The 23090-nt window shown below is 39.4% G+C and overlaps 1 protein-coding gene across 1 annotated transcript in view; it reads right to left on the bottom strand.

Moving 5' to 3' along the window:
* The window catches only part of adam12b (ADAM metallopeptidase domain 12b), a 113125-nt gene extending 90822 nt beyond the window's left edge, over positions 1 to 22303 (bottom strand). Inside the window, exons 1-2 of the mRNA XM_084735685.1 lie at positions 22069 to 22303; positions 1755 to 1876 (exon numbers count right to left, since the gene is read on the bottom strand). Coding sequence (XP_084591811.1) covers positions 1755 to 1876; positions 22069 to 22183 — 237 coding nt within the window. The 5' untranslated portion in view covers positions 22184 to 22303. The remainder of the gene's footprint in view (positions 1 to 1754; positions 1877 to 22068) is intronic.
* Between the last annotated feature and the right edge of the window lie 787 nt (positions 22304 to 23090).

The following is a 23090-nucleotide window of genomic DNA, read 5'->3' as shown; positions in this document are numbered from 1 at the left end:
GTGCCCTTGCGGCAGGAAAGAAGCAGAAGACAGCAAACAGACACGAGTAAAGTTTCTTGATGCCTGAGGCCCACGGTGTCGTCAGACCATTCTCATAACATTAGCAGAAAAAACAAGATAAAGGCAAAAAAATACATTTTCACTAGTGAAGAATAGACAAAGACGCATTTATCATTAGTTCATATTTCAGACGTACTGTCTGCTGACCAATGCCTTCAGGCCAGCCAGTCTGCAGCTCTGTCTGAGAGTCAGCGTGTCTCTGTGTGTAGGTGTGGATGTGAGAGTGTGTGTGTGTGTGTGTGTGTGTGTGTGTGTGTGTGTCTGTGTGTGTGGAGAGTGGATGTCACTGTAAGTAATGACTCTGCAATTCTTTACGACTGCTTGATAACCCACTATTGGCACAAGGAGCAGCTATATAAATCTGTTATCCGGGAAGGTTTAAGTCTTACTGCAATAAGACAATCACAAGCTGCCTTAGCGGTCAGTTTAATTTGGAAAGGGTCAGTTTGTAGATAGCCTACAGTAAAACCACTGCATCTCCTCAACAAAAAAAAGCCTTATGCCAGCTGTAGCTGGGGGTTAAACATATCTCACAGGGAGCTTAATTAACCCCATAAAGCCTAAAGTGCCTTTTCTCCCCTCATGCCTATGTGTGACATGTTGGTGATAAACAATTCATGTAATTAACATCTCTGCCCTTCTCCTACTCACTGACTTTGACGGAGGAGTATACGGCTAGAAATAACATCTCTTTCAGATGGTGACTGATATACACCAGGAAAAAAAAATGGCTGATTGCTTGGGGAGCTCTCAACACCTACGCATTTCCCTCCTCTGGAAAAGTTTCCTTAAGTTGTGGTGGGGGATGCCGGATTTCAAACATATTTTTTTCCAACTGTGGTAGGTGGGAAAGACTGATTTTCCCTGCCTGAGAACACAAGTTGAGAGTCCAGAGAGGAATGATCTGACTGTCAACTTTTAAAGTTTACATCCATGTCTGTCTGTCTAGTGAAGACTATTAAAGAATTTAATATAAGATGTTAAATCTATATACTGGGAGCAAAATGGAGGTCATCATTATATTGACATGTTTGATGAGGAGTACAGAGGCCATCATGATGTCACTGTGACCTTGACCTTTGACCTCCAAAATCCAGTCAGTTCATCTTTGAGTCCAAGTGGACATTTGTGTCAAGGTTGAAGAAATTTCATCAAGGCATGAGATACTGCATTCACAAGAAAGTGACAAATGGACGGACAACTCAAAAGAATAATGCCCCTGGCCACGGCTGTTGCTGTATATATGTGCATCTATCATACATCTTATGGTGCAGGAGAGAACAGAATCCACAAGGTGTGACAAGGCAGCTTCATGCTCTTCAATCTTTCTCACGGTGTCAGGTTTGTGTACTGCTGACTTGTAAAACCGCTGAAAGGCTGACAAGTTTCAGGAGTAATTTCGCAGCATGTATTGCCTACGGGGCAGGCTCGTATCCGACAAACAAAAGAGGACACATTTAAAACAAAGGAGTGGGAGCTAGCGAGGAGAGAAACCACAACAGGATAAACAGAGCTGAGGATGGGACTTTCTGCTGAGGAAAATCAAGCAAGCAGGGAAAACAGGCAACAGGGGAGGGAATCATATGGTTATGTCAAACAAAAAGCCAGACATCTGTACTTGGCTGAGCTTTGTACTTTGAAGCCAGCTTATTAGCATGAAACTAGTGCTGCTGAGTGGCCTTGTGAGTATTTACCCCGGCCGTGAGCTGGCAGAGAGGTCTGCGCTCCTTGCCCTTCAGCAGCAGAGGAACGGTGGTCCCATAGCGTTCTGATTTGGGTGCATCCCGTCGTTGTTCAGGCTCGTCTGGATTACTTCCTGTAAAAAAAAACCAAACAAACAAAAAAAAACTCATCAGAACAGATAAACACATTAATATCACACCCCAAACATCACAGATGCTTATACAGTAGATTTTGTTCAACTGACATGCATACAAAGAGGTCAGTGATATATGTCAAAGCTGCTCTGCAAAATCCTCAATAATTCCAGCACACCAAAAATGCTTTAGGCAGAAAAAAAAAGACAGGAACAAAGGCAGGGAAGCCTGAGATGAGCTGTGCTGTCCCCCAAAGGGCTACTGCAAAAGGACCACAGCCACAGACAGAGCTTCAATAATAGATGCTCTCACGCAGTATATACAGAGCTCAGCCTTTACTATATCTCCAGACACTCAGGATGAAAATTGTCCTTTCCACTTCTTGTTTTTGTTGTTTCCTCTTTCACTTCATATTGTCCACTCTTAGAGAGGGTTCTTCATGAAGGGCCTGTGCTGCTGAGAACCCTTCTGAAAAAAAGGGTTCATTAAGGGTTCTTGTACAACTTGTATAAGTTCTTCAAGGATTGTTGAAATCCTTGAGAAAATCTTTCATCCATTCCTCCTGGGTCGGTTCTCGATAATACCCTCGGAAAATACAAGGGTGCTCGGTTTTTACAGATGGCTCTAGACGTAACCCTTTATGTTGGGTTCTAAGTACAGCTCTCTGAAAGAGTTCCAAGTGAAATCTTTATACTAAAATGGATTCTGCTACGGAAACAAGCCAGAAAATCCTTCATGGTTCTAGTTTGCACCTTAATTTCTAAAAGTGTAACTAAAAAAACTGGTGCCACACATGGCTGCTTTTCTCTGTTTCCTCCTCTGCTTTAGTTTCTCTCTTTAACGCATCACTTTACTCCTCGTTTAAACTCTTTCTGAAGTGAAATTAGCAAAGTTAGAAGCCAATTACGCTGATGAGCTCTTAAAAGACTGCTCATTGGGGAGCAAAACAGAATGGGATGTATACATACATACATACATATATATATATAGTATAAGAAGAAATATAATAAACCGGATCCGTGGCTTCAAGGAGAATGTGGGAATCTCAGTCACAATTCCCTTCGCTCCCTCAGCTCTCCTCCCTTTTCTCCCACAGATGACTGAGGATGTCCCTAATGCTCCCACGGCCTCACTGAGCATGACTGTGTTGCAGCGGGCCTAGCAGGCTTCCTGTGAAGCCCAATAAATGTTACAAACCCAGCGAGGAGCTGTGAAGACAGAGTAGAGAGGTTGTTTGAGGGTTCACACTCCTGCTATCACCAAAGGAAGACTGAGAGAGCAGGCATGCGGCGTCTCTATTTACTGTACGTCTGTAAGGTCTACCCCTGTTCCACAATCCCTTGAGATACTACGTAAAGCATCTGTTTGTCTGCATGTGAAGCGTCATGCGGGGTACACCGAGAGTTCAGTGGAGCACTGAACAGTCTGACATACTTTGTTTGCTCTTCTTCGCTCTCTCCTCCGGGCTGGAGATGTCTTCATTTTCAAGCACCCTGTCTCTTCAAAGTTTTTCATTTCATTTCATTTCAAACCTTTATTTAGGCTCAAAGAACCATTGAGGTTGCCCTCATTTACAATGATGCCGTGTTACAGACAACTTGAAAATAAAGAGGACAAAACACAGATGAGAATAAGTAAAACTGATGTTTGATATTTCTCTTCTTGGAAGATCAAATTCAGAAATGACTCCTGCGCCGCCACACCTGCGTTTCTTACAACTTCAAAAACTCAGCGATGGTGGTTGCCCTGTACTCTCACTGTGGCCCACTCTCCATTTATCCGCAGTGCACATAATAAGCTAACAAGGGCATAAAAAGGGACCTCCTATATTTCATGGGGTATTTGAACATGTGCTGGTGGTAGTTTGTTGGTTTTAGTGGTGAATGAAAACCACGTTAGGCAGACGGAGCAGCGTGACTGAGACCACAGGCTGTGGCAAGAGTGCCATTAAAAAGGAGCCATAAAAGGAAAAGTCAAATAGGCGTCTTTTTAATAAAAGCCTTCCACACTTCCACTGGTGTTCCACTCGCAAATTCATTTAGATCTCTCAGATATAGGATGAGTTTGTGTTAACTGAATACCATTGCAGAGAGGACTCTAAAGCAGGGGTAAGCTCTAGAGACGGGACCGATCCGATCCAGTATTGGTATTGGGGCCCAACACTGACACAAGTCACTCATTGGCTATCACATCACTGATGCATGTTCCAAATCTTAATTCTGCAACTTCATGTGTCTTTTATTTATTAACTGTATGATACAAAGCACGACTTGAGGGATGAATAGCGCTTTTCAGATCTACTCCGCATTAGCAAAAAAATGGAATGTGAAGAAATTTATTACCCACCTCTCAGGAAAAGATTAAATTGAAGGCAACTGGACTTGTTTATATGTCTTTGAAGATGTTTCACCTCTCATCCAAGAAGCTGAAGTCTGAAGTAGACTCCATGCATTGTCATTACCAAACCCCACACACCAATGATCCATTAACATCTATGGCCTTGTGAACACATCCACAGAGGTTGAATACCTGGGTTCCCACCGTTTAGCTTAAACTGATGAAGCTTCTTGGATGAGAGGCGAAACATTTTCAGAGACATATAAACAAGGCCAGTTGCCTCTGATTTAATCTTTTCTTGAGATTACAATGACCTGGACAAATGAGAACATTCACGGACATACTACCCACCTCACTCAGAGTGTAACGATAAAACAGCACAAAAATGACAACTACCAACATCTTGGCTGGGCTTTTCAGTACTTTTCCCACATAGGTTTCGGACATACTAATCAATCTCACATGCTGTTGTACCCTGATGAACAGCATGTTGGTAAGAAATTTGGACACAGCTCACCAGCTTTGTATGTCATAATACTGCAGCAAGTATTGTCTATGTCGGGTTTTGAAAAGTTGAGTTAACTGCAGCACATATGAATGTCACAAACCACACCCTGACAGCACCCCATAATGGCTGGATGATGCCATTACACAAGTTACATTGCACAAACAACACAAGCTTTCCAGATGTGAAAAAAACTCTGACTGAATGTGCATTCAACTAACACAGAACCTTTCACATCTAAACTGAAGTTTCATTTCAGCCAGTAATCTTACAAATAACACAAATAGTGCCACTAATATATAAAGTACCAGAAGAGTGGTATAGTATTGGTATTGGCAGATATCCATATTCAAGTATTGGAGTCAGATTGCAACTGAAAAAACAGATTGGTGCATCTTCTAATGAGCTCAAAACAAAGTAGTTCATACAACATGTCATCAGTCTGTCTGAGGACCAAAGTCTTTGTAGTTGTTCTGACCAGTCATACTCAAAAGTGGGAGAAAAAAGCAAACAAAAAGCCTGTTGTAACAGAGAGTGTGTGTAGGGGGGTGGAGGGTGAGGGGCACTATGAATTGCTCATTTTTGGACAACCTTTTTTCTGAGGCGTTCATGGTGTTGCATTTGTTTGTTCACACAGAAAGTGATGGAAGTATTTGTGTGGAGAATAAAAAGCAGAGCTTGAGAGAGAAGTTCAATTTCTGCCTTCTTTCTCACTTGTGCTTACTTGCAGCGTGACACGGCTTGTTATATTGCTGGTTTCCAAACATTACAAAACATTGTAGCCCCCTCCAATTCGTTTGACGCATACCGGCCAATTTAATGTGTGAATAAATGCGTACTGTGTGTGCAAGGGTTTGTCAAGCTTTTTCTGTGTACAGGGCCTCAGCACAAGCTGGACGAAGATTAAAGTTTATACTGCAACATCCATCACTGCTCCCCCCCCAAAAAAAGCATTCCCTTCAAACAGCAAAGAAATGTGACATTCATGATCATTCTCATGGGCTTTATCCTCTTTTGGAACCTTTGAAATTCAAACTAAAACTGGGTTAATCCCATATGTTTTCTGGAGAGTATCTTGATTACTAAGCCAACCACAGTTGTATCCCCATATTGGACACAAGGGAAAATCAGCTGCGGGTCATACATCTTAAAAAACACAAGCCTGTTTGGCAGCCAAAAACATCTCTCCTCCACTCTATATTTAAATAGCCTCAAAAAGCGGATCTCTCTTAAAGCTGACTCTATTTTGATGATCTAACAAGGATTTCTGCCGTTTTAGCATTCCACCCCGAGCATGAGTGTAATACTAATTAACCGGTAGGTAATGTAAATTCAAACAGAGTCCGGTGTCCACTTTAGTCAGCAGGGAAGTGACACAGCCAACAGTATAAACAAACAAAATGTGCTACCGTTACTTCAGTCAAACGGAGGGCGCTGCTAAACTTGGGACAAAAATCAAGAGACATTTCCTGCTGACTTTCACAATTATTCGTATATTTATTTATTCCTCTCCTTTTTGAGGAGAACAGTGCACGTACTGTGGGTGTGATTAAGACGAGGCAGCTATGTATTCATGAATAATATATAGAAAATGCATATGTCCAGCATTATCTGCATTCCCTTCAGTCTATAATAAACCGCTTTTCATTCACAGCTAATACTGTGTCTGCTCAATCAGCAAAGTTAACGCAGAATCCCTCTGAGAAGAAAAAGAGAATAAACAATGTGAGGAAGGTCAAAACAGGAGGGCGAAGGACATGTGGTAATCTATAGGCAAGGTGTTGAGGGAATACAAGAGAAAGCGGACGTCACAGTGGGACATAAGAGACCTCCTGCAATCTGTTTAGCCTAAAGTAACATTTGCATACAAACTATGTACAACATACTGTGTATTCATGGAAAAGAGAAATTATTACACCCAGCAGGTTAGCATGGGAATAAAAAAATTAAGTCTTTTATTGAACTTGAGGACAGGTTCACTATAGCCTTGTTTAGTCCATCTTGAGTGTTTATTCCTTGGGTGTTGTTTGTTTGGCTTGGTGTGAACACAGTTCAAACCAATCACAGAAGTGTATCATTTTATGTGTCATTTTATTGGTTAAAATACTTTTTTACTTGCTTTTTTGGTGACTGGTGAACTGGTAGTGTGTTTGCTGCCAAAATGTCTACTGGCAGGAGACAGAGCTGGACTAACATTATTAATTATTTAATACCCGCTGTCTTAGGACACATTCATTTGTGGGGTCCTCTTAAGTCTGCTGATATGTGCTCCAGATCAATACCAACATGAACAGAACCTGACGGTGCTCCATGATGTATGATATTCACCACATGACTTTTGTTTACAATTTTTTGGACTGTTTGAGTTTTGCCTTTGCCAGTTTGTGAGCACAAACTGAACTAAACACATGAAAACAAAAGAAATCATCATCACACTGTTTTCGTTTGTTTTCATTTGTTTAGGATCCCGACCTTTAGATATTAACCCACCCTAAAATCTCACCCTCAACTTTGGAAACAGTGATCGTGCAATCAAAAGCTCCACAAAAACTATTAAGTGGACCTTGTAGTGACATTATTTTAACAGTAGTTTGAGTTTCAGATAAAATAATTATGTATACTAAGGTGGATATTTTTGTTATTTTTCCAATGAATCAATTAATCACTTGGCCCATGAAATAATTTTTAAAAGCTACTTAAAACAAAGTCCTAGGTTTCTAGTTATGCATCCAACAATTATATCATTTTATTTATTAATTTTAAAAAAATAACAAATTTATGACTTTTCTATGGAATTTTATGCAGATTAATTCTCTGAACCCTACTACAGAATTGTTAATCACTTCTATTTAACTTAATATTCAAAATCAGATATTTTATGGTGCAAACTGCCAGATAGCCTCCGTCCTGGCTGCTCTAAACTACACAGTCTTTTCTCAACAGCTTTCAACTGAGGTCAAATTTAAAAGTGAGGAGAAGCAACTTGGCCCCAGAGACATGACTTTTCTTTCTCAACACAAAGAATAGACTTTTAATAGCAGAGGATCAGAGAATAAGAGCTCTGATTATGGATTTGATAATGGCTAAGATTTAATGTTCAATATCTACACGGCAGCTGCAAAACAAGCCAATCGAACCCCAGTGATGCATCGGTGAGTGCCCTCAAACAGCCAACACTGATTCACTGAGGAGCCTCTTTAAGCAAAGAAAACAAAGATGAAGGTTTCATGATGATACACAAGGACAAGGCAGTGTCCCATCTTGTGCCAAAACGCTGACAGGCAACACACAGTAGAGGTGAGTTCAGCTGTTGCAATTGGATTTGATGGGAATCTGGCTCTAAACTTCTAATCTTCTGGGAGTGCCTACTGTATTGATCATGCATATTGATCATAAAATGGCAACGTATTGAGCCAAGCAAAAACCACTACATGTACTTGAGGTAGGTGTTATAATCAGTGTAGACAGGTTCTTTCTTTTATGCTTCTTTCATTTACTGACATTTTCACAAAACCCTGACATAAAATATAGGAGCTCCTAAGAATACAATAGTACTGCGATATTATCTACCTTTGTGAAGCCAAGAATTTCTGCCAAGAAAGGTTTTAAGATTAATTTACTTCAACTATCAAAGATTCAAATCAACAAACAAGAGAACATTATAAGCATCACAAAAATATTGTTTATTGTCCAGCCGTGATGTATCAGTATTTTAACCTCCCTTGTATATTTACAGGTTTTATATTTGTAAAAACACTACAGGAATATTTCAACATATACAGAAACATGCTTTTTAATGAAACCACTTATATCTGTCTATTAAATATTAAATTACAGCCAGTAACCAATTAAAATAGCATTAGCTTAGCATAAATGCTGGAAACCAGTGTTTCCGACTCTTTTCCATTGTAAGTAGCTAGCAGTCGACAGATGACATAATGCACTCATTTGCAAAATGATGGCGTCATTGTGAATTTATTTGCATGAAGATCAGTAAACAAAACTGATGCACACATGGCACCACACTCATACCTGTCCCCCCCTAAACAATGACAGGTAGGAACTAATTATCTCTCAGACAAGAGGGACATGAAGAAGAAACTTAAATACTACACAAGTAAATGTGAAATTAAAATACTAGTTAAAATGCTGTAAATGATAATAAATAATTATCATATATAACACCATTTATAATAGTAAACTTAACTTTGCAAGTCCATAATAATGTGAAATTATTATCCTGAAATATGTCACATACACAGTAAACTGCACATCTTAATAAGGAACACAAAATCAATAAAGTAACTAAAAATAACCTAAAATTGTTATGTGTATAGTAACTATTGTTACACTTGCAGCACAAAATAGCAACAATGATTTGTTACATTTAGAAAGTGACCATCTAATGAAAATAAAACATGTTTTAAAAGTTACTATAAGAACTTTAATTGCATTATTAAGACCTTGTATTGGTACTCGCTATCAGGAAGTACCCAAATGTAAGTACTAGTACTTGTACTCGGTCTGAAAAAAGTGGTATCGGTGCATCCCTAAACTTAACCACACTTAAACTCCCATTCCTTTAGTGTCTTCTGGCCCACACAACACACCTACCGACTGTCTACACATGGTGCAAAAGAGGAGGATATTTTCCCTGATGGTTTGAATAAGTCGCTGAATTTGTCCCTCATCGGTTTTTAGAAATAGAGTCACAAAGAAGAGTTGTTTAAGTTGGTAACACTGCTGGAAATTCTGTCTAAAGCACCTCTAGACCTCAATAATTAACATGTTCTACACTAATTTGTTAATAAAAACTGTAGTGTCAAAACCAAAATGCTGCTGGACACAGCGACTTATCTTTAGTCTTATTGTTACCGTGAGGTAACCAGGCAAATTTCCAGATTAAGAAATGAAAGTGGTATTGATTTTAGAGTCTAACTCTCAGCAAGAAAGCAAATAAGCTGCAGTGGTAGGGACTCAGAAGGCAGGCTGTCTACTAATCGTAGGGTTAATGGTTTGATTTCTACCTCCTCCTGTCCACATGTCGAGGTGCCCTTTGGCAAGACACTGAATCCCAAAATCCTTGTGATAATCAGATCAGTACCTTGCAAGGTAGCTCACTATCATCAGTGTGTGACTGAGACCGGCTGAATGAGAAGCAAATTGTAAAGAAGTTTAGATAAAAGTGCTTCACAATTACAGCCATTTATAATTTTTTCACAGCTTTGAGAAAAGCTGTGACTTCATTTGCTTGCATATGTAAAGGCAAAAATCCTTTTGAACTATGAACGCCTAAATATTTGATTGATTCAAGCTTTCTAAATTATTTTAAAAGCAATTACTAGTTGACAAAAAGGGTCCGTGGTAAGGGTTATTAGTCATTAGTAGATACACTATACAAATAACAGATCTATAATACAAAGGACTTATTTTTATTCAACAGGTGAACTTCTGACATAAAGACCAGGTTTTTCTTCACATCACACAAAGAGCAGAGGTTACACACGGGATAAGACTGAGAAAGAGAGAAATCATAGGGAAGGAAATACAAGAAGAGTGGTGCTTAGTGCTGACTGATTCACTGAACATCTTTCTGTCTTTGGTGTTTTCTCCCTTCTGCCTCAGACGCTCCAGGTTCTACATTCTCTTACACAAGAAATCTGAGGATTAAAGATGTTAACATGTTTTCATCTTTTAGGTCAAAGTGGAACAAAGCAGCTCTACAAACACATTAGGGGAGCTTTCTGTATACATCCAATTACTGATTCCGTATGAAAACACCACTGACCTAAATACGGCAACGAATGCTACACCTACAATGTGCCCTCGGAAATAAAGAGCCCTTAACAAAGAGAATGGCGAATGAGGCTGCTTTGAAACACAGTACAGCGCCTGACTATCTTAATAGAGGCATTCCTGGAAGTAAAAATGGCATCTAACCACCGCAGCAGCGTCAATTAGACCTCGATACCTGTGAGGTTGTCCTGACATTTATTTAATTAGCAGCAAATCACTTAGAGAAATCAACAAAGACATCAACATAATCTTCAGGACTGTCTACCATATTACAGGTTGTCACGGTGTGAAACTCCGCATTAAAATAAGGCCTGGGTTTCCTGTCATAACAAACACTTTTTGTCCCAGCACATCAAAGAGAGCAATTCGTCCTGTTAAAAGGTTCCTGATGGATCCTTTTTTTTTTATGAAACAGTAAAAGAAGTCGCCTGCTGCTGACACAGCTCATCTTCAATATGTTCCTCGACTAATAAAACACATGCAAAAGTAGACAGCAATGTTTTAAAAAATGAGTACAGCTGCAGCCCTCTGAAGTGCTAGCTACTCTGCTGCAATGAATTGATGTTCGATGCTAGAAGCAACTTAAAAGAAAAGGCTCTTTTTACTGATAAAATAAGTCATCAAGTGAAACATATGTATAGGCTTCTTTTTTATCTGTCAAGAGTAAATGTACAAATGTATTTTTCATCTCTGTGTTTCATCTTGAGCGGCATAATGAACCGGCTAGCTTGCACTATGTTAGTTCATGTTCTCCAGCAAGAAGATGGAAATTACAGTATATCCAACAAGACACTGGCCAGAGCTATAATTTCCAGGCAATTGCAATGTTCAAAGACAAACTCTGAAAGCCCTCTTGAAAAATGTTTTTACATTTTTAGTAGATTTATTTAGAGATGATGATAGATGGTCGAAATTATGAAATTATGTTTCTGCCTCAGTCTATGTCTACCAACCCTTTACTGGCTCTTTTTTATTTTCTTAGCTTTTTACTGTTGTAGATATTTTGATATACTTTCAGTTCTGTTCTCAAGTGGATGGATTTGAGTAGGAGGTAGGAGTTTGAAGTTTATTACAGAAACATAAGAAAGTGGTTTTGCAAAAAAATGAACAATATTGTTAACAAAACTTCTACAGGTATCCAAACAGCTCTGTGAGGCTGTGGCACAGTGGTGCTTTTAGAACAATCATAAAATGCTGATATTTAGTCTTGATTGTATACTGTTTTATCTGTTAGTACACAAAAATATCAAAGTGTTTTTTTTTTTTGGCAAAATTGCAAATTCCTTTTGCAGCTGAGTACAGAGGACTGACGAGAGAGAGCTTCAAATGTTTTTGCAGAACATTATGATGTCACAGTGAAGAAAAGTAAAATCAGACCTTTATGTTGGTGATGCTAATCTTGGAATTGACTGTCTCAAAATTCAGCACTTTATTCTTGTATGAATTCTATGATTGTAAGGTCAACATGGGACCACTGTTGTTTTCCCAAGTCTGCAACATTCAATGTCTACCCTCTCCCTCTCCCCTTTGACAAACACTATGGAGGCTATTTGTATTTTAAATTGTCTATATCAGTCTTGTTGCAAAACCAACTGCTCAGTCCTTGAGTCCAAGTGAATGTTTACGCCATGTTTGAAGAAATTCCGTCCAGATGTTCTTGAGGTATCATATTAAGAAGAATACGGGACTGACGGACAAAGAACCCAAAAACATAATGCCAGCAACAGCTGTCAGCAGCCCAGAGGCATAAAAAATGTTTAGTCTGTATGCAGTGTGGATTTGGGGCACGAAATTTATGTTATGTTCACCATCTTAACTTAGCATGTAAGCATTCTAACATTGTGGATTAGCACTAAACAAAAAGTACAGCTGAGATTGATGGGAAAGTTATTATTTTTGAAAGTATTTAGTCATAAACAAAAGTATAGGATAAAATTTCATAATTCCCATAGTTGTTGAAATATTTGAGTTTTGACCAAAGTGATGCACTGACCAACTGACCAACCAAATGATAAACTGACCTGGCTGACCCCAGGTCAGGGGTCTCATTGCTACTGTGGTTAAAAAAAAAAAGCTGCACTTCATATCAAGTAGAGCACTTTTGTTATTTTTACAGGAGAGTAAATCTTTCCCTGGCTATTCAGCAAAGTAAGTTATTTTTCCACCTCTGCCTCTGTCTTCTCTAACACCAGCGTCTTTGTACTTTAAAAAGGGTTTTACAGTTTGACTTCTAACGAGGAACAACATTATGAGCTTCTTACTGACAGTGTGAGAGACCAGGCTGAGACAGAGAGAAAAATGGGCTGAGACACACACAGAGAAACAATGAGTCCCAAAACGTTTCGCAAGACTTGAGAATTTGAGTGTTTCCTCATTGCCTCATTTCAGCAATCCCTCCCTCTATCATCTCCCTCATCACTCTTTTTTTCCCCAGTGATGACCCACTTGAGTAATTAGCGCTCAAGTTGAGAAGGTGTTAATCCCGGACCCCCCCGGATCTATTCCAAACAGAACAGCCCATTATTGGCCTGATAGAGTGAGCAACGAGGTCAGCAGCTTGCACTGAAATAATGGTAATAGGAGACTTCTCAGGGTGGGTTAGTGAGATTTGCTTGTGTGTCCTATTCCCATCCTGTGGGAGCAACAGTGGAAAAGCCAATTCCCATCTTGTCTTGAACAGATTTGGGCATTATGTCTCAGAGCTATGGGGATTTCAGCTTGGAGGATTTGGGGATTAACAGAAACTTATCACTCATGCTGGGTCACCTAGCAGCCACATGTGGGGGAGAGGGGGTTCCAACGAATAAGCATTTCCAGCCATGGTAGCAGCGTGGCTCCATGTCAGTCGGGTCGTTGGATTGGTCAGTTGGTTAGTCAACCTTGGTTCTATCCCAAAAACTACAGGACGGTCTGCCAGGGAATTTTCTACAGATATTTATCGTCCCCAGAGGATGAATCTTATGAATGGATGAATCCCCTGCTGAATCCCCTTTCCTCTGCTGCCATCATGAGATTGACATTTGTGGTTTTAAATCAATCACTGAGCTTTGAAGGTGAAATCAGATGAACTGCCAAATAATCTGGATGACATTCATGTTCCCCTCAGGATGAATTGTAATAACTTTAGTGATCCTTTGACTTATCATCTAGTGCCACCATCAGGTCAAATTTATTTTTTTTCTTGAACTTTGGTTTATATCCAAATACAAAACTAATAGCATTCCCATTACCTTTAGATGTACTTTGTGTTTAGTGCAATGGGCACATGTTAGCCTGCTAATATGCTGTACTAAGATAATAAACATTGCAAAGATTACACCCGCTAAACATCAGGATGTTAGCATATCAGTGTGAGCCTGTTAGCATGCTAAGTAGCTAAGCAGCTTCAAAGAAGCACTAACACTAACATGCAAAAATGTATGTCATTATATCCAGCCAAAACATAAAATTATATATAAAATAATATATTAATTCATCAAGGATAGACAGTAATATTATTAAGCACTGGCCCCCATATTCTAGCTACTCCTTTTTTCATTTTCATATTCTGCCGTTTGTGTTTCTGGTTCTTCTTTAAGGATCACGTTAGCAGTTTTAGAAGGCTTAGCAAACCCAGACTTCAGTAGCTCCAGCATCAGTGGGTAGCCGGTGACAAGTACTCGTCATAATTTTTGTAGAATGTTGAACTAAAAGGTGCAAAGGAATCAGGATGTTTGTGGAACTGTGACATTGTGTTGCAGTATGATGATAAAACATGACGGCCACAGGGGCTACTTGCATGGAATACCTAGTGTAGTGTCCTAGTGTCCACAGGTAATGCTTAATGTCAAACAATAAATAGTATGTACTGAATTGTACATGTTTAAAACCGAGCAAGATTTTGCAAAACTCACAAGAAAAGAAATTCAAGTATGTGCACCTCCATAACACACATACACACACCAACACATAAAAGTATCAAGAGGTCCCAAATTGCTGTGGACAAAGCACACCCAGCCTCTGCCTCACAGGTCTTTCTTTACAAAAGTGTTCACTTCATATAATACTCTCTCAGCCGTTCCTATTCCCTCTGTCAAAAACTTCAACAATACGATGCTGATGGTTTAAGAGCATGGCTGGACTCCAATCAGGAATGTCTCGCAGTAAATACACTGACACAGAGGTGTGATGACCTTTGTATTGTGAAATTATTGATGTGGGCGCCCCGGTGGTTCAACCCGCTGTGGAACTGCGAATTATATTGTTGCATCAGCCCGCTGTCTTGTTCTGTCCTTCCTCTCATCCAAGTGAAAACTAATATATCTTGAGAAGGGCGCTCTGTCGAAGGAAAAGAAATAAACAAGCAGCCACTGTTCTAAAGACAATTCATACGCTCACTGCCTCTTTTGTATACTCCAAAACACTCCCAATTTCCTCTGCTACACCTCTAGCCTCTCTTTCAGTTTAAACGTGAGGACTGATGCGCCGCTCGCAAATCTAATATATGCCTTAATTCTGCATTCTGGCATAAATATCAACAGCTTGCTGTTCACAGATATGTGGTAGAAGCAGTGACTCCATGTTCCCTTCATACTCTGCATCTATTCATTATTTCCTTTTCCTCTCTTCACTCCATGTAATTTCAGAGAAAATTGTCTAGTGCACAAAAATATGTGAGCTTTGCAGGAAGTATGGCGCATTCAATCACTGTGGTAAATGGATGAGAGAGGTAGGTGACTTGCCTTCGCACCTGTCTCTATGTCTCGTTTGGTTCTCAGACGGCTGATGGAGATCAAACTGGGACATGCACCAGAAATGTACCAATCCACTTTTTTAAAGTTCCAATCTGATTCCAATATCTTAATTTGTCAATACCATATTATTATTATTATTATTATTATTATTATTATTATTATTATTATCATTACTACTACTAGTAGTAGTAAGGTAAGGTAAGGAAATTTAATTTTTTTTCAGTGTCATGCACCAAAAGAAAGGTGCCCAGCCCTCATGGGCTTATAAGACACTACAAACAACAAACACAAAACAAGTCAGGAGCAAACACCAAGATACAAAGAGAGTGAAAGAAACAAGGTCATACATGACAAACTCAAATCAAATACTGAGGTCTCAGACCTACTTACTAAAATGATATCACAGACCTTAAGCATATCTAAGGCACATCACTATCTTTTAACAGATCAAATAAAGAGTTCCCTTGTACGCTGCTGATAGGCATTTGACACAAATTGAGCTAAAGGAAACACTTTGTCTGTAAACAGGTATTTAAGTCTACATTCGTCAGACATGGAGAATAGTAGTATTAGTAGTAGTACTAGTCGTAAGATTACATGAGACGGAAACTTAAGTCTGGAAAGTTTGCGTAGTTTCTGTAACGCGTCCTTCAACCACTGTGGGGCACTGCAGGGTTCTGACTTGTAACATTCACACTTGCAGCAGGCTGCCAGACAGCCCTCATTTGCAGAATTTCTCATGATGCATTGCTGAGAGTTAAAGTTTGCTATTTTATATTCCAAAATGCAAATGTTACTTGTCTGTTTGTTAGTGTTTGTTATGTGTTTTTTCAGAACATGGTGGTTTATAGTGGCTTATGTTGGTAATTGTCATTTTGTGGTGGTTTATTGTTACACCATCAGTGGGGTGGCTAGCAAATTTCTGCTCTACAGCTATTTAATTTCAAGACAGCAGAGTAGAAGTGAAGAGTGATATTTAGCTCTCAAATCACATAATACTTTTACAAAAAGAAAACATGTCACACGGTGTGACATTTATCTCAAAATGCAGGTTGGTGGCACAAGTCTGATACCCAAAGAATGGGTTAATATACCGATATTGGATCAGATTGGTACCATCTGTAAAATGCACCCAATCCCATCTATCACACCTGTGACTGACTGCTAGCTGTCAGGTGGTGGTCTGTAACTCTGTTGTTGTCTAAAACCCAGATTTCTCGCAGTTTCAAAACTTCTTGTTCTTTTCCCCCTGCCACATCTCCCATTTGCTCAGAGCATTATTTCATGCGTGCATGTTATTCTCTCATATTATCACACAGCAGCACGCATCTGTGAGCCGTGCACACCGCTGGTTTGTGTATTGTGTGTTATGCTGTCGTCTCATAACATCGGCTTATCTATTATATCTCTGATCCCATCATCCTCGGGCAGGGCAGCACGTGGTGAGTCTGGGGGAAGCTAAATCACACTGATGGCTATAATGACCAATGATGCTTAACAGAGGGAGACGTTTCTAACTCTGTCTGTCTTTCCCTCGTGGCCAACAAATCAATGCCAGCCTGCCCTCAAAATGTCAAGCGACAGCCACCCCAAGGGTTTGAAAGACAGACCAGGGTGAGGTTATTTCCTAAATGGCTTTAGCAGAAAGCGGTTGTTTTAACCCGGATGGCAGCCATACATCAGCGCTCCACCACAGACTGGATGGCTATGAGTTACATGCCAGGAAACAGAGCTGAGAGGTGGGCTATGCACCTGAGAGAAGTGTGTGTGTGGATTTCTATGTGTTTCAGGGCACCGCTTTGTTTAGACAACTCACACGTTCTAATCTTTCTAATTAATTCTGTCTGATGCGGCGGTTTGACCAGATAATATCCTCAAATCTAATCCAGGTCATTTGGTTCTGTCTCTAATTATTTATTGAGTTTCCTCTGCCCAGAGAAAAAGATCAGACCTCAGAAAACCAGTTGATATGCAGAGGAGACACAAAAAGAGACAGACAGAGACAGAGAGAGCAATTCATCAAAGATTTGTAAACACAGCCTGCTTGATTCTTGCCCTTCTGGGACTTCTTTGAGTTTTGCTTTTAGCTTTTTTGAAAGCTAATGAGCATACTGCCAATTCATCTACTAATCACCTGATTTTAACTTTGGAGATTCTTTCATAGACTGTTTTTCCAAAATTTAATTACACCAACATTTATACAGAGGCGGTTCTTTGAATCCAGCTTTCAACAAGAAATGTGTCGCTATTCTGAGAAAAACTCCAAGAGTAATCAGTCAACTTTCTGACTGATTCCAAATATTCTTTCTGATGTTAAAATAACAGCTGTCATGGAATCAAGTTTTAGACAATGAGAGATGACAGAGTATGACAGAGCAAAATAATATTAAAGGACATTTGCTGCAATGGCATAAGTTCTCTAAATTGCCTTGGTGGCACAAATAGACTATGCTTATTGGGGGGGAAGTGTGTTTAATAGTGTATGGCGAGGACTTTATTTGGAATTTTTCATTAAAAACTACCTGCAAACTTTTACAGTGCTTCCACTTGTTGAATTTTCTGTGTAAAAATACTCAATAGTGTATTATTATTGGCTTCAAGGCCAGGAAATACTCAGCATGACCCTTTCAAAACCCCTCCAGAGAAAGTCCTTACTATCTGATGCATCACTTAATTCGGTAACTGCTAACACAACTCAGTTTTTGAAAGCCATCCAGGTAGGCAATTGCAGCTGAGTGTTGGCGCACTGAGAAGTGTTCTGGCACTGGAGGAGTGAATGTCAGTCGGCGGCAATCCATATATGGCTGGCAGATTTGGCCAAGTTTTGGGGGGTGCAGACTCTGGCAGATTTAGGCAGAGAGTCTGTTTCAGTTTGCAGCACTCAGGCTAGCTTTGGGCAAGTGTCAACTCATGGCACTGGCCCAAGTTTGGCTGATTCTGGCAGAGCAACCATCATGCACGGATTTGGTTAAAGTCAGGGAACCAGTTAGGCAGCTGTTGAGCCATGGCATTTGGCTGACTGGATACCAACCAACCACTTTACATTTGACATGAGATGCACTTGCAGGCATCTTGATTTCCCTGCTGATGAAGTTAACAGTCATTTCATTCCACAAGTGTAGATGTTTATCTTTCACTACATAAAAAGTTGAATTTAAAACTTCATAATGCATTTTTAAGTCCATTATGAATGCAATTTAAGAACTATTTCAGACTCATACTGGCAAAAATGTATGATGGATATGAAGGAAAATCCCAGTCCTTTAATGGCTTGGAAAGTCAGTGCAATGCTCCCAGTGTGACTACAGGTAGCTCACGGCAGCCATTTGCTGGTGGATTTCTGTTTCTAACCTCCCATGCAACTAATGTTTGCTTGAACAAGGTGCTTCAACCTTTAAATTTTGTTATTTTTGTTATTTTCAACAGGTTTTAACCAAGCTCTACATGTGCTGTTACTGTTGCTGTTACACACAGTTGATGAAAGTCACACGAACAGAAACAATTTTTACTTAGATATAGATATTGTCGGGCCCATTATTGTATTTTAGACTTTTGCAGGTCCTGCAGAAACCCTGCCTTCATAACAATGTATGCATATGCATAGCAACATATCCATCAAATTACATGACACAATGCATTATTACTGCCTGTCAGAAGAACACTTAAACAGCAAAAGCCTTCTGATCTAATGGGCCTATCTGCAGAAGAAAATCAGTGCCTTCCAAAACCAAAACAAATCACTGTTTTATGACAATTTTGTGAACTGGTATTGCTGTGGTTAAGGTTAGTTTGGGTTTATGCACAAAAGCAAGATGGTTAGGAACAGGGAGAGATCATCATCATTTCATTTTAAAATAACTAAATGGTTCAGTTTAGGGAACAATTGACTGGTTATGGTTAAAAGAAATCAACATGACTATCAGATACGTGAAGTGAACAGCAGTCCAACATTTTTCCATTCAGTCACTCAACCTCCTTTCTTTGTGGTCTTTATGGCTCCATACCATAAATGCTACTTCACAATTCTTGCAACCACCCGAGGCATTTATCACTTAAACATAAATATATGTCACTTTAGTGCATTTGCTGAAATAACTGATGCTGTCATTTTTCTTAAGAGTGACAGTCTTAAGTTCAGCTCCCCAACCATCCTAACACTCTTAACCATGTGTTTTGTCTGCACTTTGTGTTGTACTGCGTATATTTCTTACTTAATCTATATATTCTATTCTATATTTCTGGGACTACTTTTTCTATGTACAGCTCCCGTGCCATCATTAAACAAAAAAAATCAGTAGAACTTCTAAAGTGAAGAGTGCTTTGTGTGTTTCTGCATCTATTTCCAATTAGATAAACCGATCCAAACAATGTTGTAGGAGAACCGAGGGAGAGAGTACCTCCAGGAAGATCTCACAAACTACAGCATGATGAAGACACTGTAGCCGAGGTGTGGAGGGAGGCCATGACAAACATTTCAGAGAGAAGCTGAAGTCAATATCCCGCTGACATCAAAGAGGTGGTAAGCACTGCCCTATTTCAATACTCACACTACCCCTTCAAACTATTTTTGCTTCCTGCGTTCATATATAAGCTAACCCTCTGAGTGAGAGCTCTAATGACCCCACACTGAGACGATGTGTGTGTGGCAAACATCTCCTGAACTGCATCTTTCCTTTTCTCTGCCACATAGGTAATTTTCAGGGAAGCTTTGTTATAATTTGGGAGGCTCTGTTAATGATGCTGGCTTCATCTTTGTTAGCACAAAAAAAACGCAAGAATGAGCACTATGTGGATTTTTAATTTAGAAACACTGTCCTGCGTTGCATTTAAATGTTGCTGGATAAACTGCATGACCCAAATTATTTTTACCATAGTGTGGTGGACATTTATTTTCCTCTCTCCTCAGAACTTGTGAGCAGTGTGCACCTACAGCACCTACTCTAATTGTGATAATGACTTGCAATATTAGCTGCATTTACATGAACTCTAATATTCCACTAACAATCAGAATTAACAGCCCAATCCAAATGTAAGTGCCTCATGTAAACACCTCAGTCGGAACAGATTTACCAATCTGGTTTGATCAGAATACATTTTCAATCTGATTGAGGCAGGTGGTGTAATCCCTTGATAATCTGCTCAAAAGGAAAATAATAACCATGTAAACACTTAAATCCAATTGTTTCTCTCTGGTTTGAATAAACAGCCTACATCCCTTCTTGGCTTGTCTATCCCACATGAGGGTTGGTGAAATGTCATGAGTTTCTTGGAGGGACAAAAACATGGCAGCATCAAAACAGAAATAGAGGCGAAAACAGCTTTTCTGTTAGAAACCTTAAATGATTTAAAGATGTTCCCGGGATACAACATGGGTCTCCTAAATTTGTGTTTTTTTTCTCACAAATTTGTTTTTTTCTTTCTACTAAGTTTGAGATTTTTCTTTTTTTTTCCTTGTAAATTTGTGGGGGGTTTTTTCATAAACTTGTGATTTTTTTTCTCACTTCTTCTTATTATTTTATATTTCCGACAGATTAGATGCTTCACAGCAGATAAAACAGTTCTAACACATCAAAAAAGTTAGATTCTCATTTGGGGCATGTAAACACACTTTTTACCAGATCACTTTATTTATGCATTTATGTAATCAAGTATTTCTAATCAGAATGATTTCAACTGAACTGATGAAATTGTCAATATAACCATAGCTATTGTTTTAGCAGCACACTTTTCAAATACACTGAATGTATTTGAGTCACCTGAGGTTAAGAGATAATGTAGAGTCTTATCTTTAATTGGAGCATGCTGGATCCTGACTTGCCAAGTTGTCAAGATCCACAGAAGAGTTTAAGAGTCCAACACATTCTAACCTAAAATATAGACTCTACTGCTGTGGTTTGCAATGGGGAGGGTCTGTGAGGATGCATTTTTTCCTTTTTTTTTTTTTTTGCTATTTTGTCTTGGATCTAGTACATTCAACCATTTTAGAGCTGCTATGATTAGTTGATTAATCAATTAGTCAATTGAAAAGAAAATTAGTACTATTTTGATAATCAGCTGATTGTTTAAGCCATTTTTCAAGCAAAAATGTCTACCAAGTGTTGTTTCCAGCTTCTTAAATGTTAGGATTTATTACTTTTCTTTCTCATTTATGACAATAAATGAAGAGTCTCTGAGTTTTTGACTGTCAGTTACACAAAAGAAGAAATCTGAAGATGTTATTTTGGGCTATGGGGAAAATGTGATGATGAATTGATTAATTATGAAAATTATCTACAGATTGACTGCTAATGAAAACTAATTGTTAGTTGCAACCCTTAACCATTTGCTCAATCCCATACACACAATGCCTGGTTATCACGGTCTTATTCATTCAGCAGATTAAATTTAGCAGCATAATAATAACATCCTGTTTGCTTTATGTTTACAACCTAAAGATGACGCTGTATCTTCCAGGATGTTCACCTCATCTATCCACACTTCCCTTTATTGTTCCATCAGCAGCAGCAGCAGAAAGATGGATCTAAAACAACAAACTCTTCCCCTCAGGGCATTTCCCAAATGTGACATGCACAGCAAGATGATAAGGACTGTGTGAGAAGAAAAAGTGCCAAAATTTGAGTACAGTAAGATACTAAGTAAGACGCCTACTACAAACAGCTGCTTACAATATGTGTATCCTGATGTCAAATGAATGAAATCCATCTTTAAAATCATGTTCAGTAGACCAGACTGTGGCTTAACATCTGCAGCCCTACATGAAAATAAGCCAAGTGATTAATGGCGCATATTTTAACACTTATCATTAATGTTGCCTACTCACCCTCGTGCACATTGTAAATCGTGCTGTCAGCACTTTCTGCCGCCGTGGACAGGCACCAGACGCGGAGAGCGAAGAGCAGAAAGGCAAAGTTCCTCCGCCGCCTCCAGGTTCTCATGATGCCCGGGCTCGGTGGGGGTGAAGCCGGGGGGGAAAGCGCTCCGGTCAGCCTGCGTTATGAATGCAGCACGACCAGACACTTCACACGGGTCAAAACAGTTCACGGTGGTGGAGTTAGTGGTGGTGTGGGGGGGGGGGGGACGGACGGGGAGGAGGGGATTGAAAAGGAAAAAAAAAAAAAAAAAAGCTTCACCACCAAGAGTCCAACGAGATGCGGCAGGCTGTCATTTCTAGAAAGAGGCTGTCAAAAACTTTTCCTTCCTACACCGGACGTGTGGCGGGCAACGGTCTGAGGAAAAACCGTTCAGACACATGTGTTAGCTCAGTGTTTTCAGTGTGGAGGTGTTGCTCATGTGTATAAGGTTTGGTTAGGAGCGGTAGAAAAGCCAGAATGAGAGGATGTTGGAGAGTAGTGGAGCAGACTTGTCTTCACCATCCCCTCTCGTACCGGAGCGGCCACACTTTGCCATGTGCGCCTCAGAGTCTGCTGGATCCTAAAGCCCGTCCCATTCAGTCAAATCCAATTAGTGCTGCCAAATCCAGTCTTGTGATTTGACCCACTTAAAGAGAAAGTTCACCTCAAAATCAGAAATACATATTTTTCCTCTCACCTGCAGTGCTAGTCTTCCACTTAGATAGTTTTGACGTGAGTTGCCGAGTTTTGGAGATATCGGCCAAATATAATGAAACTGGGTGGAAATATGTTAAATAAAATAGAATATGTTAAATATATTGCAAATGATGTGATAGAAACTTTCTATCCAAATATGCTTATTTTTATTCTGAAAACAGTAACATTGACAGTGCATTTTTATTTAAATTTTAATATTGTCATTATTAGAATATCAGTTTATGTGTATAAAATTCTTGTAGTGAACTGCAAAAAGATTGACACATCAAAACAA

This window comes from Lutjanus erythropterus, chromosome 14 (genome assembly GCF_056507025.1).
Source record: "Lutjanus erythropterus isolate fLutEry1 chromosome 14, fLutEry1.hap2, whole genome shotgun sequence".
NCBI classification, from domain to species: Eukaryota; Metazoa; Chordata; class Actinopteri; order Lutjaniformes; family Lutjanidae; genus Lutjanus; species Lutjanus erythropterus.
The sequence above is the reverse complement of the archived record's forward strand: the minus strand, read 5'-3'. Positions and strand labels throughout refer to the sequence as shown.